The sequence below is a fragment of the Drosophila guanche genome, unplaced genomic scaffold, assembly GCF_900245975.1.
Source record: "Drosophila guanche unplaced genomic scaffold, DGUA_6, whole genome shotgun sequence".
Classification (NCBI taxonomy): domain Eukaryota; kingdom Metazoa; phylum Arthropoda; class Insecta; order Diptera; family Drosophilidae; genus Drosophila; species Drosophila guanche.
Window position 1 is genome coordinate 12,691,972 of NW_022995743.1, and position 21,368 is coordinate 12,713,339.

Genomic DNA, 21,368 nt, shown 5'->3' on the forward strand with positions numbered 1-21,368 from the left:
TTGCCCAAACTCTTAAGTACTCTTCTGTATATTATTCCTACACTCTCTCTTGCTCTCTTCCGTAGCTCTTCAAACTACCCCAAAAGCAGAGCAGCAGCGGCATTTTGGCAGCTTTCAACCCCCTGCTGGAGTGAGTGCCACGTGCTTCCCGTAGCTTTTGGCCTCCTTTCACACACACAAGCAAACACACACGCACACTGGCAGCAATCAATGAAAGTGAAGCTTTGCCCAAATTAAACAGGGGACCACTCTGTTCACATGTGAAAAATTTCCATGCACTCGGACGTTTATCCTGTGGCCCGTCGTCCTGCGTCAGCGCCCGTGGCCGTCTCTCGATTCTGGTGGTGGTGGATTCTCGCACGGCTTTTCACCACGGCAAACCAACGGCGCTCGAGAGCTTCTGGCTGGCTGGCTGGCTGGCTGGCAGTGCTAACACGGCGCCAAGCGTTTCGTTTCACTTTGTAACGGAAAGCTCAAACCAACGGTCGTGTCGTGAAAATTGGGCAAAGCTCCGTGTGAAAACGCTGAAATTCCTCGAACGAAATTGATTTGTGCGTGTGTGTGTGTCTGTGCTTGCATTTGATCGGAAGCAAAAAGTATTAGAAAATTGCAAAGTGCATTTTGGAAATTCACGGCCACACATAAAAGGTTTTCCAAGTTGCCAAAAACGTTGTCTGGAAGGGAGCGCGTGTATCTTAGTGTCATTGTGTTTGTGCCTCTCTCTGGGTGTGTGTGTGTGTGAAAAATCCGCCCTTAACAGCAGCCAGAGCCAGCAAGGATCCCCGAAGCTAAGCCAAGTCAAACTTTGGTACGGAACGGTGGTACGCCAGCTAGCACTGCCTCTCCTGACGTGTCCTGCGCACTCACACACACAACGTAAACTTGTTTCCCTATCTCTCTCTCCCAGTCCCACTCCCACTCCCAGTCCCAGTCCCATTGCCATGCTCCTTCCGAGAACTTGTACATAATGAGCGACGCTCGTATTTGTGAGGCACGTGGAATTTCCAGTGACAACAGTTTATGCAAATTGCTTTCAATTGTTTCGTGCCCTTCACGCCAACCAAAATCTGCATTTCTGTGCATTCGCAGTCGCAGTTGCAGTCGCAGTCGCATTCGCATTCCAATAAAACCAAGCAAATGCGAAAATGCATCAAAACCAATGCGACTGTAACACGACTTTTGCACGTTGGTAACGAGCAGGAAAAAATTCAGAGTGCACACATGCAATCCATGTGTAGCACACAATAGGAACAAAATAGAACTACATTTTGGCAAGATTTCAGCATCAAGCGATTAATCATGTGGCGGCGAGTCAGCGAACGCAAAAGCAAAATTTCAAATTGATTCTTTATGAGATATGAGCATCAATTTATGAATTTGTAAACTTATAAACCAATTTCCGTAGAACTTACCGCAGGCCACTCTTGGCGCTCTCTTTCTTTCTCTCTCTCTCTCTCTCTCTCTGCCTCCCGCTGCCTCTTCCATGTGGCAAAGTGAAATTGCATTGAGGCTGGCAATGGCATTGGCTGAGGGGTTGTTTTAGCCAAAAAGCTCAGAGCACCCATCCGCCCCTTTATTTAGCTCTCATCCTCAACAGCCCAACGGTTGATGCTGTGCCAAAAAGCAAGAAATTGAACTTTGTGCCTGTCCGATTGCATTCCCGCCTCCATGTGAGCTAGAGTGAGAGCGAAAGTTGTATATGTACACGGGGGGGGGGCATGTACATATGAGCACTGGCATAGAAGGCATTTTGGCAGCCAGCTTGGGCAGGCCGCTCCTTCCTGTATAATTAATCTTTTCTCTTTGTTTTGCTTATTTATTGATTGCTTTTGTTGTGGAAAAGGTAACTCCTTTAGTTAAGAGTTTAGTTCCAGGAGGTTCTTTTCATGTGAATTGCGATATCTTATTTTATTAATTCTTACTATTACTATTGCCCGTTTGATGGGAGCTCGAATTACCTGCCACTGCCCGTCCGCGCGCCAGACATCAGCTGCGTTTATTTACATAATATTTCTTGCAAAAACAAACCAACATGCTCCTTGGTTCTCGAACGAATGCAGCCCAAGGTTAAGGCGAATCTGAAGCGGTGTCCGATTACAAAGGGAATGGCGGGAGAGCGGCACTTCCAGACTTGCAGACTGACTCGGCAGCAACCACCCACCAATCTTTTTCGGCCACTTTTCGACTTGGCGCCAAACGAATGGCTGAAACAATTACTTCCATTAAGCAGGGCGAGTGGAGCTGTCGAGAGCAAAGAGAGAGAGAGAGCTTCCCCTCTGGCCCACTCGCTGCACTCTGAGCAGATCCCAAAATAGCCGCAAATATGGTATTATTAGTTCTGGCATTTGAAAGTCTCCTTCATGGGCAAATTTCTGTGCGGGTTTATTTCGCATCACGAACAAAAGCCAATAAAATGTGCAAAATCGATTGCATAAAGAAAACAAGCAAATATTTCATTGGCAATCAAATTGCATGATTTATGCAGAATAGAGAAACACACAGCTGGTCGTCCACCGTCCACCACTACTTTCCTATTGATTTGGCTTGGAATCCACACGCCATGTCCTCAGATTCGTGTTCCTTAATCCCGCCTTACCTCAGTACTCTAACTGGGGAATAAGCTGCCGCTCCTACCCCAAACACCAGGTCGGGTTTGGAAAGGGGATGAACTTGTTTTTCTTTTTCTTTTTATTTTTACATTATTTTTTGAACGACGCAATTCCGTTTTGTCCTTTTTGGCGGTGCTTTGTTCACAGCCGCAGCCGTTTTTATACCTGTATATATTTGTATCTGTATTTGTGCACACAAATAGAATGTGTATTTGCGCTTCTATGTGTTGGGTAGATGGATAGCTTGGTAAATTTCCATTCATTTAAATTTCGCTTGTTCATTGTTGGCTGTCTTTGAAACAGAGTCACAGAAACAGAGCCAGAGCGAGAGCCAGAGTGAACCAGTTGTTTCAGTGGCAGTGACGTTATATAAGCGTGCGAAGCAGTGCAACTTCACTTACATCCTGTCAAATTCAATCAAACTGATTCGGTTTGTGCTTTCATTAATCTCAGCGCCTCAGTGCGCCCCCTCATTGAGCAATTTCCTTTGGCAATGATTTAAGCATTGTGTTTCAGTTCACTAAGTGGGCTAAACCGTTCCAATGACAGGGCCAGGGTCGTTCTCCGTCCGTGTCCGTGCACGGGGGGGGGGTCCTGTTTGAGCTTTATATTTAGAAATGCCGGCGGCGTGGGCGCGTGGGGTTCGGTGTTGCTGGTGTGCTGTTGATGTGGCTGTGGGAATATTGCGACGCAAAAAGCAACAGCAATCACAGGACCTTAATATTTCCACACACAGGTTTACGTAACATCAATTGGATTGTGTAATCAGCAGGCGAGACGCAACGAGAAGCAAGTGGCCGCACGCAAGCAAAACAAATGTTGCTGTGCTGTGAGGCAGGGACGTTGTGACATTGAACGCATTGCACGCTCCAAGTCCTTTTATTATCCATCCACTCTGTGCCACATCGTGTGGAGGAAGGTTTCAGTTTCTGTGCCTGCTGGTCTGCTGGTCTGCTGGTCTGCCATCTAATCAGTTTTAACGAGCTTGTGGTGTCATTTTTGGTCTGAGCTTTGTGCACTTTGTGCATCCACCAGACACATATCCACATATCTGCCTGCCACACACACACACACCCACCCACACGGAGGTGGGTGCCAGCCATGGGGCTGTCTGTTCGATGCCACAAACCCGATTGTGGAATAAGTCAGCCATCAAAAGACGTCATAGCGCATTACGTATTCGCAATATAATGAAGAATAGAAAAGGAATGAGTGTATATAGACTGGGATCCGTATCAGTGTGTGCAAATGTACATAAAACGCTATCAATGAAGCGGCAGGACGCCAAAAGCTCTCTCTCTCTCTCTCTATGGTGGAATACGAATCTGCTTCTTGCCACACAGCTGCTGCCCCGACAACACCCAGAGAGAGAGAGAGAGAGAGAGAGAGAGAGCTTAGGGCTTTCCTACGTCAGCACTCGCAGCAGCAGCAGCAGCAGGGCAGAGACGAGCCTCCAAGTAAATAAGCTAAAAAATACATGAAAATGTACGAGTACATAGTACATAGTACATGCCCACCCCCCCTTTATGTACTCGCCAGTTACATGTACATATGTATAGGGAGGGAGTGTGTTCTAGTCTCGTGTGTTCTTGCTCTTTTCTCATTGCTCTTTCTGTTTGCAACGACCTTCCGCGGCAGTCAACAAAATTTGGCCCTCCACATTGAGCAACAAGGTTCAGGAAGTCACGATTTCTCGTCGCTCAACTATTCAATGAGAGGGGTGGAGGGGTCGCTGGTTCAGTGACACTCCAACCGCGAACTGATTCATGCCAGTCCTGAGGCTAGGCTCTGACTGCAGGATTAGTAGTTCCAAGAGTTAACCGGCGTTTAAGTTGTATATTAAGCGGCAGGGCGGAGAGAGATTAACGGGCAAAGCAATATGAGAAAACTTTGTGAACTATGCAGAAGCGAGCAAGCAGCCAATGCCCAAAACTTTTCAACTTAATTTTGCCATAAAATAAGGCTTAATGGATGGGGCAGTGCCATCGAAATGTTTCCATTAACCAGAGGGAAAGCAGGCAAGCAATTAGGACGCAAATTGAGTTAGCAGCCACTAGAAGTGCTCTCAAGGACGCCCCCCCCACACACACACACACACACAGCCATACATATATGTACACCCCATACACACCCATGGCACACCCTCGAGAAATATTGATCAAACAGTGGGGGAAATCCTTGTATTTTTGATGTACATATTCTAATCGGGTGATTTAATTTTGCAGAAACCACGGCGCGACTTGCAGCACCCGAACGTTGATGGCTGCCACCAAAATCATCGATGCACCGCGCAACGGCCACGAGATGGCGCCACTGAACACACGGGCACGGGGCGATGGCACCCACGGGGTGACCATCGTCCTGACCGCCCCGCAGCGCAACTCGGTGCAGTCGGTGGACATACCGGGCGGAGACCCAGAGCGCGCCGCCTGGAGCGGCAAGATGCAGTTCTTCCTCAGCATCATCGGCTACTCTGTGGGCCTGGGCAACATCTGGCGCTTTCCCTACCTGTGCCAACAGAACGGCGGCGGTGAGTAAGCCCTCATGGAGTGTCACATGTCTTCGCTGTTCCCCAGCTGGTTCGGATTAACCAAACTGTCAGCAACTGTTACAGAATTGCATGTTGCTGCAGTTTTTGCTGTTGTCTGCAATTCCAATCAATGTCTGCACTCCACACCACTGCGGTGTCACCTGTGTGTGCGATAACACTAATTATACAGACTGCAGGTGGCTACTGTCCCTCTCTGTCTCTCTCTCTGCCATATCCAATATCATGTGGCCAACGAACTGCACACAACAATAGCTAATAAGTGCACAGCGTTGAGAATAACATTATGGGCTTTAATGTGCACTAATTGCATTGCTTTATCATCGCAACTGGCGATTGCCCGGAAAACCCCAATTGTGGGTGGGTGGCTTGTGGAGGCCCCACGCACATTGCAGCCTCCGCTCGGGTTTTAATTCAATTGCAAATTACCGAGAATGATTACCAACAGATTCCTATGTAAATGATTAAATTCCTTTTGAGCCGAATCAGCAGAAAGCAGCCATGGAATGCCAGTGGAAATGCAAATGCAAATGCAAATTGATTTCATGTCACGCGTCACTCAAGCTCAATTGGACTTAGACCTAATCCCGCATGGTGGGCGCTCTTCTTGCAGGTGCATTCCTGATACCGTTCATGATTATGCTGATACTGGAGGGCATTCCGCTCTTCCTCATCGAACTGGGCATGGGCCAACGCATGCGGCTGGGCGCCCTGGGTGTGTGGAACACCATCCATCCATGGCTGGGCGGCATCGGCATTTCCTCCTGCATCGTGACGCTCTTCGTGGCCCTCTACTACAACGTAATCATCACGTGGGTCTTCTTCTATCTCTTCAACAGTTTTCGGGTAAGTTGCCACCCAACACACCCACACACCCACCCTTAGCTATGGTGTAACCTTCTGCCTTCTGCCTTCTGCCAGTACCCACTGCCCTGGTCCAGCTGTCCGACCAATGGCACTGGCTTTGTGCTTGAGGAGTGCGCCAAGTCGTCGGAGACAACGTACTTCTGGTACCGCACCACCCTGGATGCCGCTCCGTCCATGGACGAGCCCGGCGGCCTCAAGTGGTGGATTGTGCTCTGCCTGATGCTCTCCTGGACCATTGTCTTCTTCATCGTGATGAAGGGCATCCAGAGCTCCGGCAAGGTGGTCTACTTCACCTCCCTCTTCCCCTACATCGTCCTCACCATATTCTTCATCCGCGGCATAACCCTGCGGGGCGCCGGCGCCGGTCTGATGCACATGTACACGCCGAAGGTGGAGAAGCTGCTGGAGCCCACGGTGTGGCTGGACGCGGCCACCCAGGTGTTCTACTCGTTCGGCCTGGCCTTTGGCTCGCTGATAGCCTTCGGCAGCTACAACACGCCGAAGAACAACTGCGTCCGCGATGTCCTGCTGGTGTCCGTTTGCAATGCGGTCACCGCCATCTACGCCAGTGTCGTCATTTTCGCCATTCTCGGCTTCAAGGCCACCATGAACGTGGATCGCTGTGTGGCAAGGTGAGTGTTGCACCTCTAGCACATTAATACAGATGGGTGGGTCATCGTCATCCAATGTTGTCCGGCTGTAACTGGCACGAGGCAGGCACCCACCCACCGATTCACCCATTCAACCATTTGCCCATCGTATTGTATCAATGGACATCATCATTTGTGTATTTGTGGGCTGCGTTCATTGATATTCGAATCGATATAGATAGAAATGTTGAATCGCGGTCGTGTCTCTGTCAATTTGTATCAATTAACGGACCCACGCTGAGTTATTGACAATTGTACTTGAACTGTCCGTCCATGCCTGTGTCTCCCAGTACCAGTACCTGTCCCTGTCTCTGTCTCTGTAACCGATTTCAACTGGTATTTGTCGCCCCCTCCCCCTCCCCTAAACAGCAACACGGAAATCCTGGTGAAGCATTCGTTTCTGGAGAACAAGAATGCGACGACTCTGGAGTACGAGCATGCGATGGACAGGCTGAACGATACGGAGAAGACCCTGTTCCAGCTGAGCGAGTGCACCCTGTCCAAGGAGCTGGACAATGTGAGTACCCTGCCGCATCCTGCACACTGTATGGGTTCATTATTGCGTTTACCCGCGCTTAGGCTGCCGAGGGAACGGGCCTGGCCTTCATTGTGTTCACCCAGGCGATTGTGGAGCTGCCGGGCGCACCCTTCTGGGCGGTGCTCTTCTTCACGATGCTGCTGTCGCTGGGACTGGGCTCGCAGATCGGCATCTTGGAGGGCATGCTGTGCACCCTCTTCGACATAGACATTATCAAGCGGGTTAAGAAGCAGCACGTCACCGGCGTGGTGTGTCTATTCTGCTTTACTGTCGGTTTCATATTCTGCACAGGTGCCGGGGAGTATTGGCTCAAGATGTTCGACTCTTTTGCCGGCACCATTGGCCTGGTGGTGGTGGCCCTAATGGAGATGATTGCCGTCATCTTTATCTACGGACACGAGCGGTGCGCATCTCCCTTTCCTTCCCCACCAAAAGGTTTCCCTTCCTATAAGTAATTTGTTTGCAGCTTCACTGAGGACATCTATCAGATGACTGGCTACAGACCCGGACTCTACTGGCAGCTCACATGGCGCTACATTGGTCCCGCCATCATGGTCTGCATTCTCGCCTCGTCGGTCGTCTTTATGGTCATCCGAAATCCCACATACGGAGCCTGGAATGCAGAATTGGTGGGTGCTTTCTTGCAAGGAGATGCCGTGCCAACTATCCTTACGCTTTTCGTGTTCATTCAGGGTGTGGTGGAGCAGAAGGAATATCCCAGCTGGGTCATGGGCATTGCCCTATCGATGATCCTCGCCGGCGTGCTGCCCATGCCCATTGTGTTCCTCATGCGCAGCTTCCAGTGCCTGAAGGTGGACCTGGACATACACCAGGGCTCGATTCGACGCAATGAGACGACCGCCTCAACCAAGGAGATGATTGACAATGACGACGATGTAAGTTCCGCCCAACATTTTCCATCACTTTCGAGCTTTCTTTATGCCATTCGGTGTGTTGTTTGAGCGTTCACATTGAACCTTCATCTAGGCTAAGATAATATGCCCAGCTCTCTCTCTCTCTCTCTCTATCTGGACAATAAGTGTAACTAATTGTGTCTTTCTCTCACCTAAAACAACATTCCTCACTCTTGCGCTTGATTTTCCTAACTGAAAATGCTTCAAACAAAAACAAAAACCCAAAATACAATCAAATCACGCTCATTGTCGTACAGAATATGAGTCCGGATATGCCACCGCAAGATTCATTAGCGGCGACACGCTTCACAATTGGAGACTTTGAAGTAAGTTGTGTCTTGTCCTGGTCAACCATTCCCCCAATACAGCCCAAAACTACCCCCACTCCCGCCACATGCAACCCCCTCCTCGCTCTACAGACACTAACGCTAATCACACAATTCTCTGCTCTTCTTTCCCCCTATGCTCCTGTGTCCACACTCATTGGTCAATGTTTAGAATTAAAATGAAATGAAACTAAAGCCTGGAAACGTTTTTAAGTGCTGCGCCTCCAGAAATTACTTAGAAAGCTAAACAGAAAAGAGAAACCAGAAACCCAGTTAAACCCTAAGATAACACTTATTGCTCATTGCAATTGCATGGCCCAAGAACACCCAGACACCCCGATCATCGATCATCGATCACCGAACTAAGGACAGTGCTAAATTTTGCACGCGCCGAGTGCCGAGAGAATGCTCATCCCTCAGATACTAAGCTACAACTACTCAATCTCAGTACCACTACCAAGAACTAATCAACGCACAGAAATTTCTCGTAGCTAGCAATCAAATCAACAAAATGCAAAATGCTTTATAGCAATTCAATATTAAGTCGGCGGGAAAGCAAAGGGCCAGGCCATGGACAATTATTTACAACAGTTATGTTTAGGGAAAAGACTAGCTAAATCGCTTGGGCAGGTCCTGAGAAGGCTCAGCTCATGAATCAGTAGGGCAATGAATGTATATAGAAAGAGGCACTGAAGAGTACTCTAATTGGTTGGCGGGCGGGCGGGCGGGCGGTCCAGCGAACAGGCAAACAGACAGACAGGTAAAGTAAACAATCCACTAACGATACGAAAACTATCATAATTTTCCATTTACTTTGTTCGTTTGTTCATTGTTTCAATGTCTCTATCCTATGGTTACTCTCAATGTGTCTCACTTGTGAATATGGGAATGCATTACACTACCCGATACGAAGAAAATGCCACTCTGTGGGGCAGTGTTATGGGTTTTATATTCCACACACATACACCATGTGATGTACCGTACTGTACGTTTGACTTTTGAGTTGTGCTTTTGAACAGCGCGCCATCTGTTGGCTGTACGTGTTGGGAGCTTTTGCTTGAACTTTCGTAGAACATCGAGTGTGTGTCTGTCGTTGGCTCATTTGACTTGTGTATTATAATTTGTACAATATTCTTGATTTCCTAGATGAATTTTACTTTTATTTTTATTCGTTCGCTCCATGTGCCCGGGTGCGCCTCCTGCTAATCCGGTTTACCCTCTTTCCAATCAGGACGATGACGATGAGAACGATTTCAGCGGACCCGCCCTGGGGGGACATGTGAAGACCCAGAGCGATGGCGACTTCTCCGACGACGACGAGGAGGACAAGCCCATGACCATGCGGATGATGATGATGCGTCCAACAACAACATCGAACGTGTTGAATGTGCCAACAAGCAGAAAGCAAAACTACAGCAAAAAGGATGCCTACGATGTGTAGAGACAGTCCAGGTGTTCAGCGACAGGACACAGAACGAACACAATGGCAAGTGAAATATTAATTAAGCTGAGTGAACGAAGGAGAGGCAAGAGTCGAGAGTTGAGCAGGAACCGTGCCGAGCTGAGCGCAAACATTTATAAATATTTACTCTAAGTATTTTAACATAATTTAATGCTAAACTAAGAAACAGAAAGAATAAACTGAAGAGTTAATTGAATTCGAGTTTTAGTGCGTAACTAAAATTGTTGAAACGTATTTAAACACACAAATTGAAGAACTAAATTTAAAACTAAACCCTAAACCCTAAACCCTAAACCAAACAAACCAACTATTTACGAGTACAATGAGCTGCTGCAGGACAAAGTTAAAGTGAAGGAGAACAGACAGGAAAGGAAAACAATTAACCTAAATGGGTTGCTAAAAGTTTCGATTTGATTATGTAGCATTTAGTTGGAATGCCCAAAGCTTTACCCTTAGACAGACACTCAAGACACACAGACAAACTGAAAGTATTTCTGGTTTCCCAGATAACCTTACCCAAAACCACAACCCATCCCCTCTAACCGCTCTTTAATGGCAAACGCTTCTTAGTAGAAGAGTTTAACTCGACATTTAGTTTAGCAGAGATTTACCTTCTGTTATTATTTGGACTTCAAGTGGAGTGCAACTATAAATCTAATCTAGCAACGGAGTTACACAAAAAGTTGAATGTTAATTCAAACCCCTATAAGAACCTTCCGTTCGAAGCTCCAACTGCGTTGAGCGAGAGATACAAGTACATAAATTATGAATACTTATTGAACCCTAGCAAAGATACATGGAATATGTGATATTCTGAATAATATCCTCGAACTTTAGTCTAAGCGAGAGACCTTAACGATTTCACGTACGTGTTAAGACTCTTCGATATCCCATGCCCCAAAACCCCATACCCCATGCCCCATGCCCAATCCCACAGACAGCCACACACCATATCTGTTCTCTCAACTCTATCCACCCACGTGTATTTTCCTATATTGTAACAACAGAACAAAACAAAACGAGAAAAATAAACTGCTGTGAATAGATTTAGTGGTGGTTAAGCTCTACTGAAGATGGAAGGGAAACCATAAAGCTAATGTTTAACTAGTTCTTAAGCGGCACAGCACACTCCACTCCACTCCACTCCAATCCACTTCAGTTCACTCCGAGATCCTCCTTTCTCTTGATTCGGCAAAGAAGAAGTAAAGGCAGCAAAAGGAATACAAAATACAGATAAAAGATGAATGAAAACTGATCAAAATACAAGGAATTCGATGTACCCAAAGTCGAAGGCAGAACACAGAACAAAACAGATTGAGCAGGTTCAAGATGTTGAAGACAATAAGACAATTCTAGAAATATAGAGAGATGCGAGAGATACAGCCCAGAGCAGAGCAGCAAAAAAACTGCTCATAAACATTAAATAGAAAATCAACTACAAAACCTTCACTTATCCAAGCCACACATCCTGATATCCTCGCAATCGCAATAGACACCGAAACCAAATACCAAATAGCAAGCCCAAGTGTATAGTTTAATTGTTTACTATTGCCACTATATATAAATACATGCATGAACCTATAAGTACTATTATACATACATACTTATATACTCTACCATAATTATTGTCGTAGTGCTAAAGACCCGAGCGAAATTGTCGCAACGGACTCGTGTAAATTTCGATTGTATTAAAAGAAAACCCAAACCCAAACCCAAACACACACTGCATAATGAGATGAATTGTAAACAATTATTATACCGTATGCAGGAAATTATGATTATGATTAATAAAGATATTTCAAGATTAGTGCGTTAAGTTGAACGAAGAGCAAGAACGAAACTCGTGTGTTTTTCTGGCTTGAACATTTCCACACTCCGCCACTGGCGTTTCATCCGTGGATGTGATTGGATTCCGCTAGATGGCAATGTTTCTTATTTTGATTAGGGATTTGTTTTTGGTTTGCCGGCCGCTGGTCAAGGCACCTTGGACCGAGAGCCAACATATTCCCGATTACGCTTATCACAGCAGGGGAAAGTTTTGTTTTGTTTTGCCATTAAAATAGCAGACAAACGATTTGACTGGCATACGACTCTTAATCTGGAAACTTTTGAATAGAGAAATTTCACAATAGTCCCAAGTTTGATATGGGCAAATGTACGCCCAACCCCCGGGGCTGACCTTGGTGATCGGTGAGCGACTTTATTGGACAGCAGCATCGTAAACGGCATTGGCCTATAAATACAATGGGTAAAGCAACTGCTGTACGCGTATAGGAGTAACTTCTGGTACCAATTGGATGATAGGGGACCTACTTGCAGTCTGGAGAGACAAATCAGAGAGGAGCAGCAGACATAAATGTGATTAGAGACTGATCCGTGCTGGCGTAACAGCAGCTTCAGCGATAAGAGTGTCTGCGGCTGTGCAGGCAATTGCGAAAGACCCCGTCCGAAGACCTGCCAGACAGGTATGCCCGAGGGGGGCGTGGCTCAGCACAGCTCAGCTCAGCTCGTGTCCGCGTCCCGTTCCGTTCCGTCGCTGGTCGTTTCTGGTGGCGCATGCAGTGGGCGGCACGTAGCAAGCGGCAACTGCAGCAGAGTCGGGCCTGGCCTGTTGTTATCTTATCAGGAGCAGAGGCAAAAACATACGTCCCCATATGTTGCTGAACCGATTCGAATCGAATCGAAGAGCAGAGCAGAGCAGAGAAAAGACACAAATCGACAAAACGACAACAGCAGAATGTTCATGCTTGTATGTTACTTGAGCACAGCGGCCGGCGCAGAGTTTCAGTTTGGATTATTGTGGCAAAGCAGAAACAAGTGCGCCGCACAGCCAAAGCTTAAGCAGAAGCAAGTTCGCTCCCTTCCCCAGAGGTTGCCACGCTCGCTACGCGTTGCACGTTGCTCGCTCTCAATCAATTTGTTAAAAGCGCAAGAAAGTTTATAAATAAGTCAATTCAAATTGAGTCTGCAATTTCATCTCATTAAGAGTCGGCAAAAAAAGAAACGGCAGCGGAACGAAATAAATTAATTAAAGCAACCATCAAATTGCAAGTGCGCGAGGGCCACCACCCCCCCTGCAGACCCGCAGCAGTCCCAAAGAACTAGCAGAATGCTCCTCAAAGGCGTGCAGCTGCTGAGAGGCGGGTGAGTCTGGTGATGTGGAAACGTTCACCGTTTAAGATGCAGAAGAAGGTCGATAATTGTTAAGTACTGCCATGGAGCAGTAGCTCACCCACTTAATGCGTAACCAGCTACAGATTTGCACATCATGTGGCATTGTGTGATCCACTTGTCTTACACGCCTCGCCTTGGCATTGATAATCACACTCTGCAACCTACCCCAACTAGAATTTGATAGTTCGACTTCCCTTGATCGCTCTTATCGCATGGGAGGAAAATGCCACGTCGAGCAAGCAGCAGAGCAGCGTCGTCATGATGCATCCCCTTCATCCGCAAAGTGAGCCACCGCAACAGACACATCAATGTTAATGCCATCCATTCGCAGCGACAAGATCAATGCACCCGAACGACAGAATCTGCAGCTGAAAAGCTTCTGCTCTTCTCGCGATAAAGCTCAATATTAGCTAGGGTGTAGATTAAGCATGTGTAATTATTAATTTATTGTAATACGAGTGTGTTATTCTGTGAAGATGTTCAATTTGGCCAAACGATCACTGGCGTAATATAATTAGCCACCAGTGTAAAGCTCTTCCGATCGCTCATCCAAGACACAAACCAATCAAACCGAAAGCTTTTCTACTTACACCACACACAAACCTGCTGCTGATTTTATTGTTGTTTTCACTCTTCAGATCCGTTACACACACACTTTTAATACTCTTACAGAAAGTGTACATATCAATGGGTAAATAAATATATCTGTACAATGCCAAGGCATTGCTAGGGTATCCAAGCTTCGACCAAGCTTTAATTCTTTTTCGTTTATTATGATTGCCGTTTTGTTGTGACTCGTTTTCTTTGTGCTGTGCTCTTTGTGTTTCTGCTTCTGCTTCTCCGTGTGCTTAACTAATCAGACGAAATAAAAACAAAGCGCTGCATGTGTGGGTGCTTTTGGGGCCACATGGCAACAAGTGGATTGGCCTGTTGCTGGCGGTTTCTTTTGTGGCTTCTGTTTTGATGGCCGATTCATGCGAGTGGCGTGTTTCAGCAGCAAGTTTCTTGGTGGTAGGTAGGGGAACTCATAACTGCACCAGATAATTCCAATTCCAACTGCTGCCATTGTCTACATATTCTGATTGAGGTATCCGTATCCGCCAGATACTTTTGCCGATTCCCAGTGACAGCTTTGTTTTGAGCAACTTCTGCCTGCCATCGATGATAACCTTTAGACACAGCGACGACGAACAGAACAGCAATGACAACGACAACGACAACGACACCGGCGGAGTGGCAAAGACAACAACACAAATATTATTGTTGACGCTGCTGAATGGGAGTCTAGGATTGCTGGGGGGCTCGGCCCCTCAATAACAAATCGCATTTCTTATGCATGCGCTACACAAATCAAAATATTTTTAAATATCTATCGCTCTTATGTACAAGTGTCTAGTAGGTTCCTCTTGTATGCTTATGTACCGTGCAGGCACGCGCCTTCCTGCCCATTCGCCTAATTGCCACCTAATTCCACTCGCTCATCGATCAAAGAATTTTGGGGCCATAGATACCTAGCAACATGGCAAATATGCTTGTAGCCTACTGTGATTCCATTATCAGTTAATTGTTTGTTTACTACGTAGTGCCACAATTCCAGGAAATTTCAGACAGCCCCCTCCCTGCCTAGCCCTAGTTAAGATTATTTGTGGGGACATGGGCATAGGCATGATGACGCTTCGCTTGATGATGATCCCAAATGGCCCCTGAGTCATTCATTCCATTCAGCAATTGCTTCAGCTGTAGTCAAGCAGCGCAGATTCCATTACATAGTCCAGGGTTCCATGGAAGAGACTAGACCCACATTAGGGAGCTGCGTGTGTCCATTACTTGTACATGTTTAATCTACACACACCAGAGCGTGGGCCGTCTGGCCTTATCAGCTGGTAAACAAAATTCAAGCGAGTCGTTGCCTTTCCATGGACTTTGATATGCGGTAATGAGCTTGTTCTATTTCAGCAAACTATCCCCAGAGTCGCTACCAATTGATTCCAGTTCCAACCGGGTTCTCCTGTATCAGTTTCTGCCCAGTGCCGCAGTAATATGAATCGCGACATTCGACGCATGGTGGTAACAGTTAGCTTCGCGAAGGGTATACATACATATGATGAATTTGATATTTTTAGAAATTTCCTAATCCTCTGTGGCACGTATTTTTCTTTTCAATAAATAATACACAGTATACATGACGACGATCCGAATGGGCCAGTGGAAATGTTTCGAAACGTCAGCCGCAGTTTCAGAGCAAAGATAAGATACGAGCATTTCCTCGTGATCGGCTCTCACGTCACTGTTACATTGTCAGAAATTCGATTAACCTAAAGAAATTCGTCTTTATCTCATTGGGGGTGTGTAACCACCCAATCTTAAGGCGAACTTTAGGCTGAGGGTCAAAGCTGAAGCCAGTCTCCAGAACCACTCCGGGTACAGTTCCGTTTTCGTATCTTTTACATATTTATCTCGTTTTGTTGTGGAAAATCTGTTGAATCAGTTGACATGCTAAAGTTCTGTTGCCATGTGTGGGAACATACATACATAAACTATATGTTTGTGCATTTGTATCACTTTTTATACATCTTTCCATATAAAAACTGATACAAATGAACTGAAGGAAACACGCGCTGGGGTAAAAATAAAAGAAAAAGGAACCACAGCTTTCACTTCTGAAGAATTGTCTTTGTCAGGGGAAATAAACTGCGAGATGGAGAAACAGAGAGGAGAAGCGAAGCGGTCAACCAACATCAGTGGCGTCATGGGGACAGCACTAAGAGAGCGAACTGGCTAGTTCGCGCTCCCATTCCACTACGCAGAACTGTGCTCTGCTATCGCCCGAAATAGACCTCCGGCTACGCAGCAAAAACGGCTGTCCAGGGGCAGGCGCGTGGCCCTAATCAAGTGCCGGAAAAGTCGAGTGCTGCCCAAATAATTAGCTGCTAATAGTGTCAACAACGATCTGTACTTGGCGCGCTGATAGTCCGCATTAATGTGGACCGAAGCGGTTTGGCGATGGTTATCAGAGTCCCGCGAGCCGTGCCGTGCCGTGCCCCAATAAATAATTCATACTCGCCAAACTTGTTCTATTTGGCTAGCCAGATCTAGTGGCACTTAAAATGCAGATAAAACCCAGACAAAGGCCACCAAATACGTAAATAAACAAAGTTTAGTCTGCCAAATGTGGAGTAAATATCAGTCTATTGGCTTTAATTTGTAATTGGCCATTAATGCTTTTGGCCCAGAATTGGCACAGGCAAGGGCAGTCATGGGCAGTTATCATTCACCTCACTGGCAGACATCTCTTATGACATCTCTTTACTATAGAAACCAGGCCACGCGGCAAAGGGAACTGCGCAGTTCCGAAACAATAAAACAAATGTACAAATGTATGTATACATACATGTACATATGTATTCGTATGCATGTACATTTATTTGGGTGTATTTCTTCAGCTAGACAGTCGCTGTCTGGCTGTGACGTCACGGCCGGAGGGCAGCCCTGAACGCGTGTAAACTTATCGTGCGGGTGGGGAGGGCGAGAGGTTCGGTGACTTGCCGTGGACTTTGCACCGTGTAAACCATCAGTGAGCAAGTGAAAGAGAGCGCGAGAGAGCGCGCGGCTCTTCATTGTGTCTCCACTTATGTATGTATGTATGTATGTATGTTTGTATGGCTGTGCGTATGCCAGGGTACGGTTAGTTTGTCGGAAGTTATATGCATGTCTACCTGCTCTCTTTTCTTATCGCTGGGGGATACACACAAGTGCAACCGCAACCAAAACAGAGAGCACAAAGATCGACCAAGCTGGCTGACGAAACATTGCATCATTCCGCTCAGCGGTATAGAGAGAGAGAGAGGAGAGCAGAGTGCAGGCAGCAGATTTCTCGGGGGTTCGCTTCTAATGAAAGTGACGCTGATCGAACTTCGAGTGTGTTCCTCTCAGTGGAAACTCCCATTCCCCACAGCCATTCCCAGTCCACAAAGAGTTCTGAGCGAAATGGAGTGCGGAGCAAGTTTCTCAGACTTGGACGCTCAAAACCAGACCGACCAGACGAACAGCTGATCCAATAGCCAGCAGCCAGCAGCCAGTTTGGGTATTATGTGTGCCTTGTCTGCCCTCGTCTGGCGGTTGAATGTTTTTCTCAGCGGTGCGGGCTATGCCCACTTAGAATTTGAAATCACGCTACGATCTCTCGCTGCTGTGGGTACAGTTGTGCTTGGCTCTGGTAGTGCCACCAGAGCGATACGCTACAATCCGCCGCGCAGCTGTCGCACAGGCTGCGGCTGTTGTGGGCGAAGGTCTAGGACACATTCGGTTTAGGTAGACACAAGGCAAAACCCAACCTCTTTTCACACAACTACCTGGCAAAGATATTACCTAACACCTTCCATTTCGCATCTGTTCCTCGTTTTTCCTCAGCCTTGTTGGTCCACCGAAGAGCTACAACTTTCGTTTGGTCTGCCGCTCCCTGTCGGTGCAGTATGGGGATGCCAAGGTGCTCACACCCGCGGTCAAGCAGTACGTGGAGAAGTGCGTCCAACTGTGCACTCCAGAGCGGGTGCACATCTGCGACGGCAGTGCGGGGGAGAGCAAGCTGCTGCAGGGCCTCATGCTGAAGCAGGGAACCATTCTGCCGCTGCCCAAGTACGACAACTGCTGGCTGGCCCGCACCAATCCGGCCGATGTGGCGCGTGTCGAGTCCAAGACCTTCATCTGCACCGAGCACAGGGAGCAGACGGTGCCGGTGACTCCGAAGGCGACGCCCGGAACTCTGGGCAACTGGATCTCGGAGGCGGACCTGCAGGCGGCCATCGGGGAACGCTTCCCGGGCTGCATGAAGGGACGCACCATGTACGTGATCCCCTTCAGCATGGGACCCGTGGGCTCGCCGCTCTCCAAGATCGGCATTGAGATCACAGACTCGCCCTACGTCGTGGAGTCCATGAAAATCATGACGCGTGCCGGCAATCCAGTCCTGGACGTGCTCCGCACGGGCGATGGCCAGTTCGTCAAGTGCCTGCACTCGGTGGGCACACCCAAGAGCGGCATCCAGGTGCAGTCCTCCTGGCCCTGCGACCCAGAGCGCACCATCATCCTGCACAAGCCCGCCGACAATGAGATCGTCTCCTACGGCTCGGGCTACGGCGGCAACTCGCTGCTGGGCAAGAAGTGCTTCGCCCTGCGAATCGGCAGCACCATTGCCAAGCGCGAGGGCTGGCTGGCCGAGCACATGCTCATCCTGGGCATCACCAATCCAGCGGGAAAAAAGATCTACGTGGCAGCCGCCTTCCCATCCGCCTGCGGCAAGACCAACCTGGCCATGATGACGCCCACGCTGCCCGGCTACAAGGTGGAGTGTGTGGGCGACGACATCGCCTGGATGAAGTTCGACTCGCAGGGCGTGCTGCGGGCCATCAATCCGGAGAACGGATTCTTTGGAGTGGCGCCGGGCACGTCGCGTGCCACCAATCCCATTGCCATGGACACGATCTTCCGCAATACGGTCTTCACCAATGTGGCCTCCACCTCCGACGGTGGCGTCTACTGGGAGGGCATGGAATCCGCTCAGCTGAAGGACCTAACCGTCACCGACTGGCTGGGCAAGCTCTGGTCGAAGGAGTCGGGCAAGCCGGCGGCCCATCCCAATTCCAGGTTCTGCACCCCCGCCACACAGTGCCCCATCATTGACCCAGCCTGGGAGGACAGTGCTGGCGTACCCATCTCGGCCATCCTCTTCGGCGGCCGCCGTCCCGCCGGAGTTCCACTGGTGTACGAGGCCCGCGACTGGACCCACGGCGTCTTCATGGGAGCAGCCATGCGGAGCGAGTCCACAGCCGCGGCCGAGCACAAGGGCAAGGCGATCATGCACGATCCCTTCGCCATGCGGCCCTTCTTTGGGTACAACTTCGGGGACTATCTGAGCCACTGGCTGAGCATGGAGAAGAGGGGCAAGGTGCCCAAGATCTTCCATGTCAACTGGTTCCGCAAGAGCAGCGAGGGCAAGTTCCTGTGGCCTGGATTCGGGGACAACTCGCGCGTTCTCGACTGGATCTTCCGGCGGGTGCAGGGCGAGAAGTGCTTCGAGGACTCTCCAATTGGTCGCCTGCCCAGCAAGGATGCCCTGAACGTGTCCGGGATGAAGGGCAACATTGATCTCGCACAGCTCTTTGATCTCCCCAAGGACTTCTGGCAGCAGGAAGCCCTCGAGATTGAGCGATACTTCGAGGAGCAGGTGGGCGGCCATCTGCCACGCCCCGTGGCCGAGCAGCTGGCGGAGCTGAAGGCGCGTGTGTCCAACATGTGATGTGTGTGTTCCATAGGTTACTCTCCCCCTCTAATCTAAGACTTAAATTGCGTAAAATAAAAAACAAAAACGATTTTCTGTGCTTGGATCGGGATCGGGATTGGGGCGTGGCCTGAAATGGAATGGCCTGCCTTGGCGGCTTATCAGTGTCCGCCGCAGCGTCGGAGGCCCGTCCGCAATTGGCGTAAACAAGCGTATAAATCCATAATGCCGTTTAACCTGACTTATCAGACGATCGCAGCGATGGAAAACAAGCAAATAAAATGCCAAAAGAATCCACAAAAAAGTTTACTCAAAGAGGGTCGAAGGTTGCTGTCGGACGGGGACCCACTACGGGTTGCCAGGGCCTGATTATCGTATCGGAATGGGACGACTCTTCCTTGTGGTGTGGTGTGGTGTGGTGTGATGTTCCAACGCCTCAGCTCGATAAGGGTTGCTGGCATGGGTCTGTCTTCGCAGAGTCGGGCAGTTGCTCTGGCGGCTGGGCGGGGGGGGGACTCGGCCTGTAAAACAGAACCCCTAGGAAAGTTTTCTGGTTGCTGCCAATCAAGATCCGGGTTACAGACACTGGCTCTATATTTAGAAGGCTCGTCTGAAGCTGATAACCCATACAGATCACCCTCCTACAGCCTGTGTGCCAGCCCAGTAGCTGGGGACCGTCTGTCTATTGACGTAAAACGCTGAAAAACGCGCCTTCTGTGTGGGGGAGCAGAGGATCAGTTCGAGGAGAGAGGGAGAGCAGACCAGGAGCGGAGCGGAGCTGAGACGACAGAGTCAGAGTCCAGCAATTAACACTGATGATGAAGATTAACAGGCACAACTAGAAAAACAAGTCCATGGCTTATAAATAAACATGCCAAAAAAATCGGCACGATGCTCGTGTGGAGGTATTCCGTCTCTCACTCTGGAACTGGACCAGTTGCACAGGCTGCCCAAGGCTGATGGATCCAGTCCAGCCCAGTCCCTTCTGGCTCTAGGCTAAGTGAACGGCAGAACCGGACTCCCAACGGTCCACCGTTGGCAGTGCAAAAGTCACACGAACGGCGGCACCTTCATTTATCCTTCCACGCGGGGAACAAGCGAGATGGAGAGAGAAAGAGAGAGAAGGAGAGCACATGACAACCGCCGCCCCTGCCTCTCTTTCACTCAGTCAGTCAGACAGAGTCACATGAATGCGTCGGCCTCCAATCCGGCCATGGTCAAGCAGCGGGAAGCGTGGGGCACACAAATTTTCCGTCACTAAAAAAAAAATCGAGAGTATTTTCGATTTGGCACTGGCCCAAGGAGCGGCACGAATCCCCGAATCGAATCTGGGTGCGCCATGTGATGTTTTGGCCATGGCAAAGGCGTAGGTGGGCGCGTGTGGAGGCGGCCCATAGTACACTCATTGCATCGCAGATTGGACACACGTCCCTACATGGGCTCATCATAGCTGTGTGTGTGTGTGTTTCATCAGCTGTTTTGGCATGGCGAAGTAACTGCTGTTGTCCGTGAACTGGTTTCCACTCCCTGCCACCGCTTGCCACAGCCAGGCATCGATCTATTTTTACGCCAATAAAAACATAAACAACCAAAAACAAAGCTATTAAATTAACAACGGGAAAATGGCAAAATAATAACAACAAATGCCGTTCCTTATCGATGCGATTGGGGGCCCAAAATCAGCGACAAACACACTAGAAAATGCTCTCTGGTACGAGTGCGCGCACTTCTGTTGCTGTTGCCAGGTGCGGATACATACCCCACACCGCGCCCACGATCTTTCCCCTTCCCTACTCCCTGGCACACCGGTTGTTCGACTACGCACGCTCTGCCTCTGCCTCTGCCTCTGCCGCTGGGTGAAAAACCAAAACAATCGGCGAGCCTCCCAACGGGCACCAATCAGCGCGTTTGCTGCTCTCCCTCTCTCTCTCTCTCTCTCTCACTATGTCTCGGACACGATCGTGAGGCGGCGAGGCCCCCAACGCAAAACACGAACCCGCTTG

General features: G+C 48.8%; 2 protein-coding genes across 7 annotated transcripts; both read left to right on the plus strand.

Annotated features, from left to right (window-relative positions):
- Positions 1–444: 444 nt before the first annotated feature.
- LOC117584938 (sodium-dependent neutral amino acid transporter B(0)AT3) lies at positions 445–11,749 on the plus strand. Of its 5 annotated transcripts, none has more exons than XR_004573884.1 (10): positions 445–808; positions 4,835–5,139; positions 5,771–6,003; positions 6,079–6,656; positions 7,044–7,191; positions 7,254–7,615; positions 7,679–7,841; positions 7,905–8,108; positions 9,684–11,199; positions 11,234–11,749. XR_004573884.1 is itself a non-coding variant. In XM_034274137.1 (10 exons), the coding sequence occupies exons 2-10, from the start codon at positions 4,869–4,871 to the stop codon at positions 8,628–8,630; spliced, it is 2,034 nt and encodes a 677-aa protein (XP_034130028.1). In that variant the 5' UTR covers positions 445–808; positions 4,835–4,868; the 3' UTR covers positions 8,631–9,152. The 5 variants fall into 5 exon arrangements, 4 of the variants coding, with proteins under 4 accessions (XP_034130028.1, XP_034129992.1, XP_034130019.1 ...); XM_034274137.1 differs by lacking the exons at positions 9,684–11,199; positions 11,234–11,749 and adding exons at positions 8,384–8,452; positions 8,625–9,152; XM_034274101.1 differs by having other exon boundaries at positions 9,684–11,749.
- Positions 11,750–12,745: 996 nt separating this feature from the next.
- LOC117585308 (phosphoenolpyruvate carboxykinase [GTP]) lies at positions 12,746–19,456 on the plus strand. Of its 2 annotated transcripts, none has more exons than XM_034274748.1 (2): positions 12,746–13,058; positions 17,499–19,456. In XM_034274748.1, the coding sequence occupies exons 1-2, from the start codon at positions 13,024–13,026 to the stop codon at positions 19,381–19,383; spliced, it is 1,920 nt and encodes a 639-aa protein (XP_034130639.1). In that variant the 5' UTR covers positions 12,746–13,023; the 3' UTR covers positions 19,384–19,456. The 2 variants fall into 2 exon arrangements, with proteins under 2 accessions (XP_034130639.1, XP_034130631.1); XM_034274740.1 differs by having other exon boundaries at positions 13,002–13,058; positions 17,496–19,456.
- Positions 19,457–21,368: the final 1,912 nt, after the last annotated feature.

Bases quoted from the DNA above. Each gene is read 5' to 3' on its own strand.
- LOC117585308 (XM_034274740.1), top strand. From the start codon at position 13,024: ATGCTCCTCAAAGGCGTGCAGCTGCTGAGAGGCGG. The intron at 13,059-17,495 runs GTGAGTCTGGTG...CTCGTTTTTCCT, and splicing joins GTGCAGCTGCTGAGAGGCGG to CAGCCTTGTTGGTCCACCGA.
- LOC117584938 (XM_034274101.1), top strand. From the start codon at position 4,869: ATGGCTGCCACCAAAATCATCGATGCACCGCGCAACGGCCACGAGATG. The intron at 5,140-5,770 runs GTGAGTAAGCCC...CTCTTCTTGCAG, and splicing joins GTGCCAACAGAACGGCGGCG to GTGCATTCCTGATACCGTTC. The intron at 6,657-7,043 runs GTGAGTGTTGCA...TCCCCTAAACAG, and splicing joins GTGGATCGCTGTGTGGCAAG to CAACACGGAAATCCTGGTGA.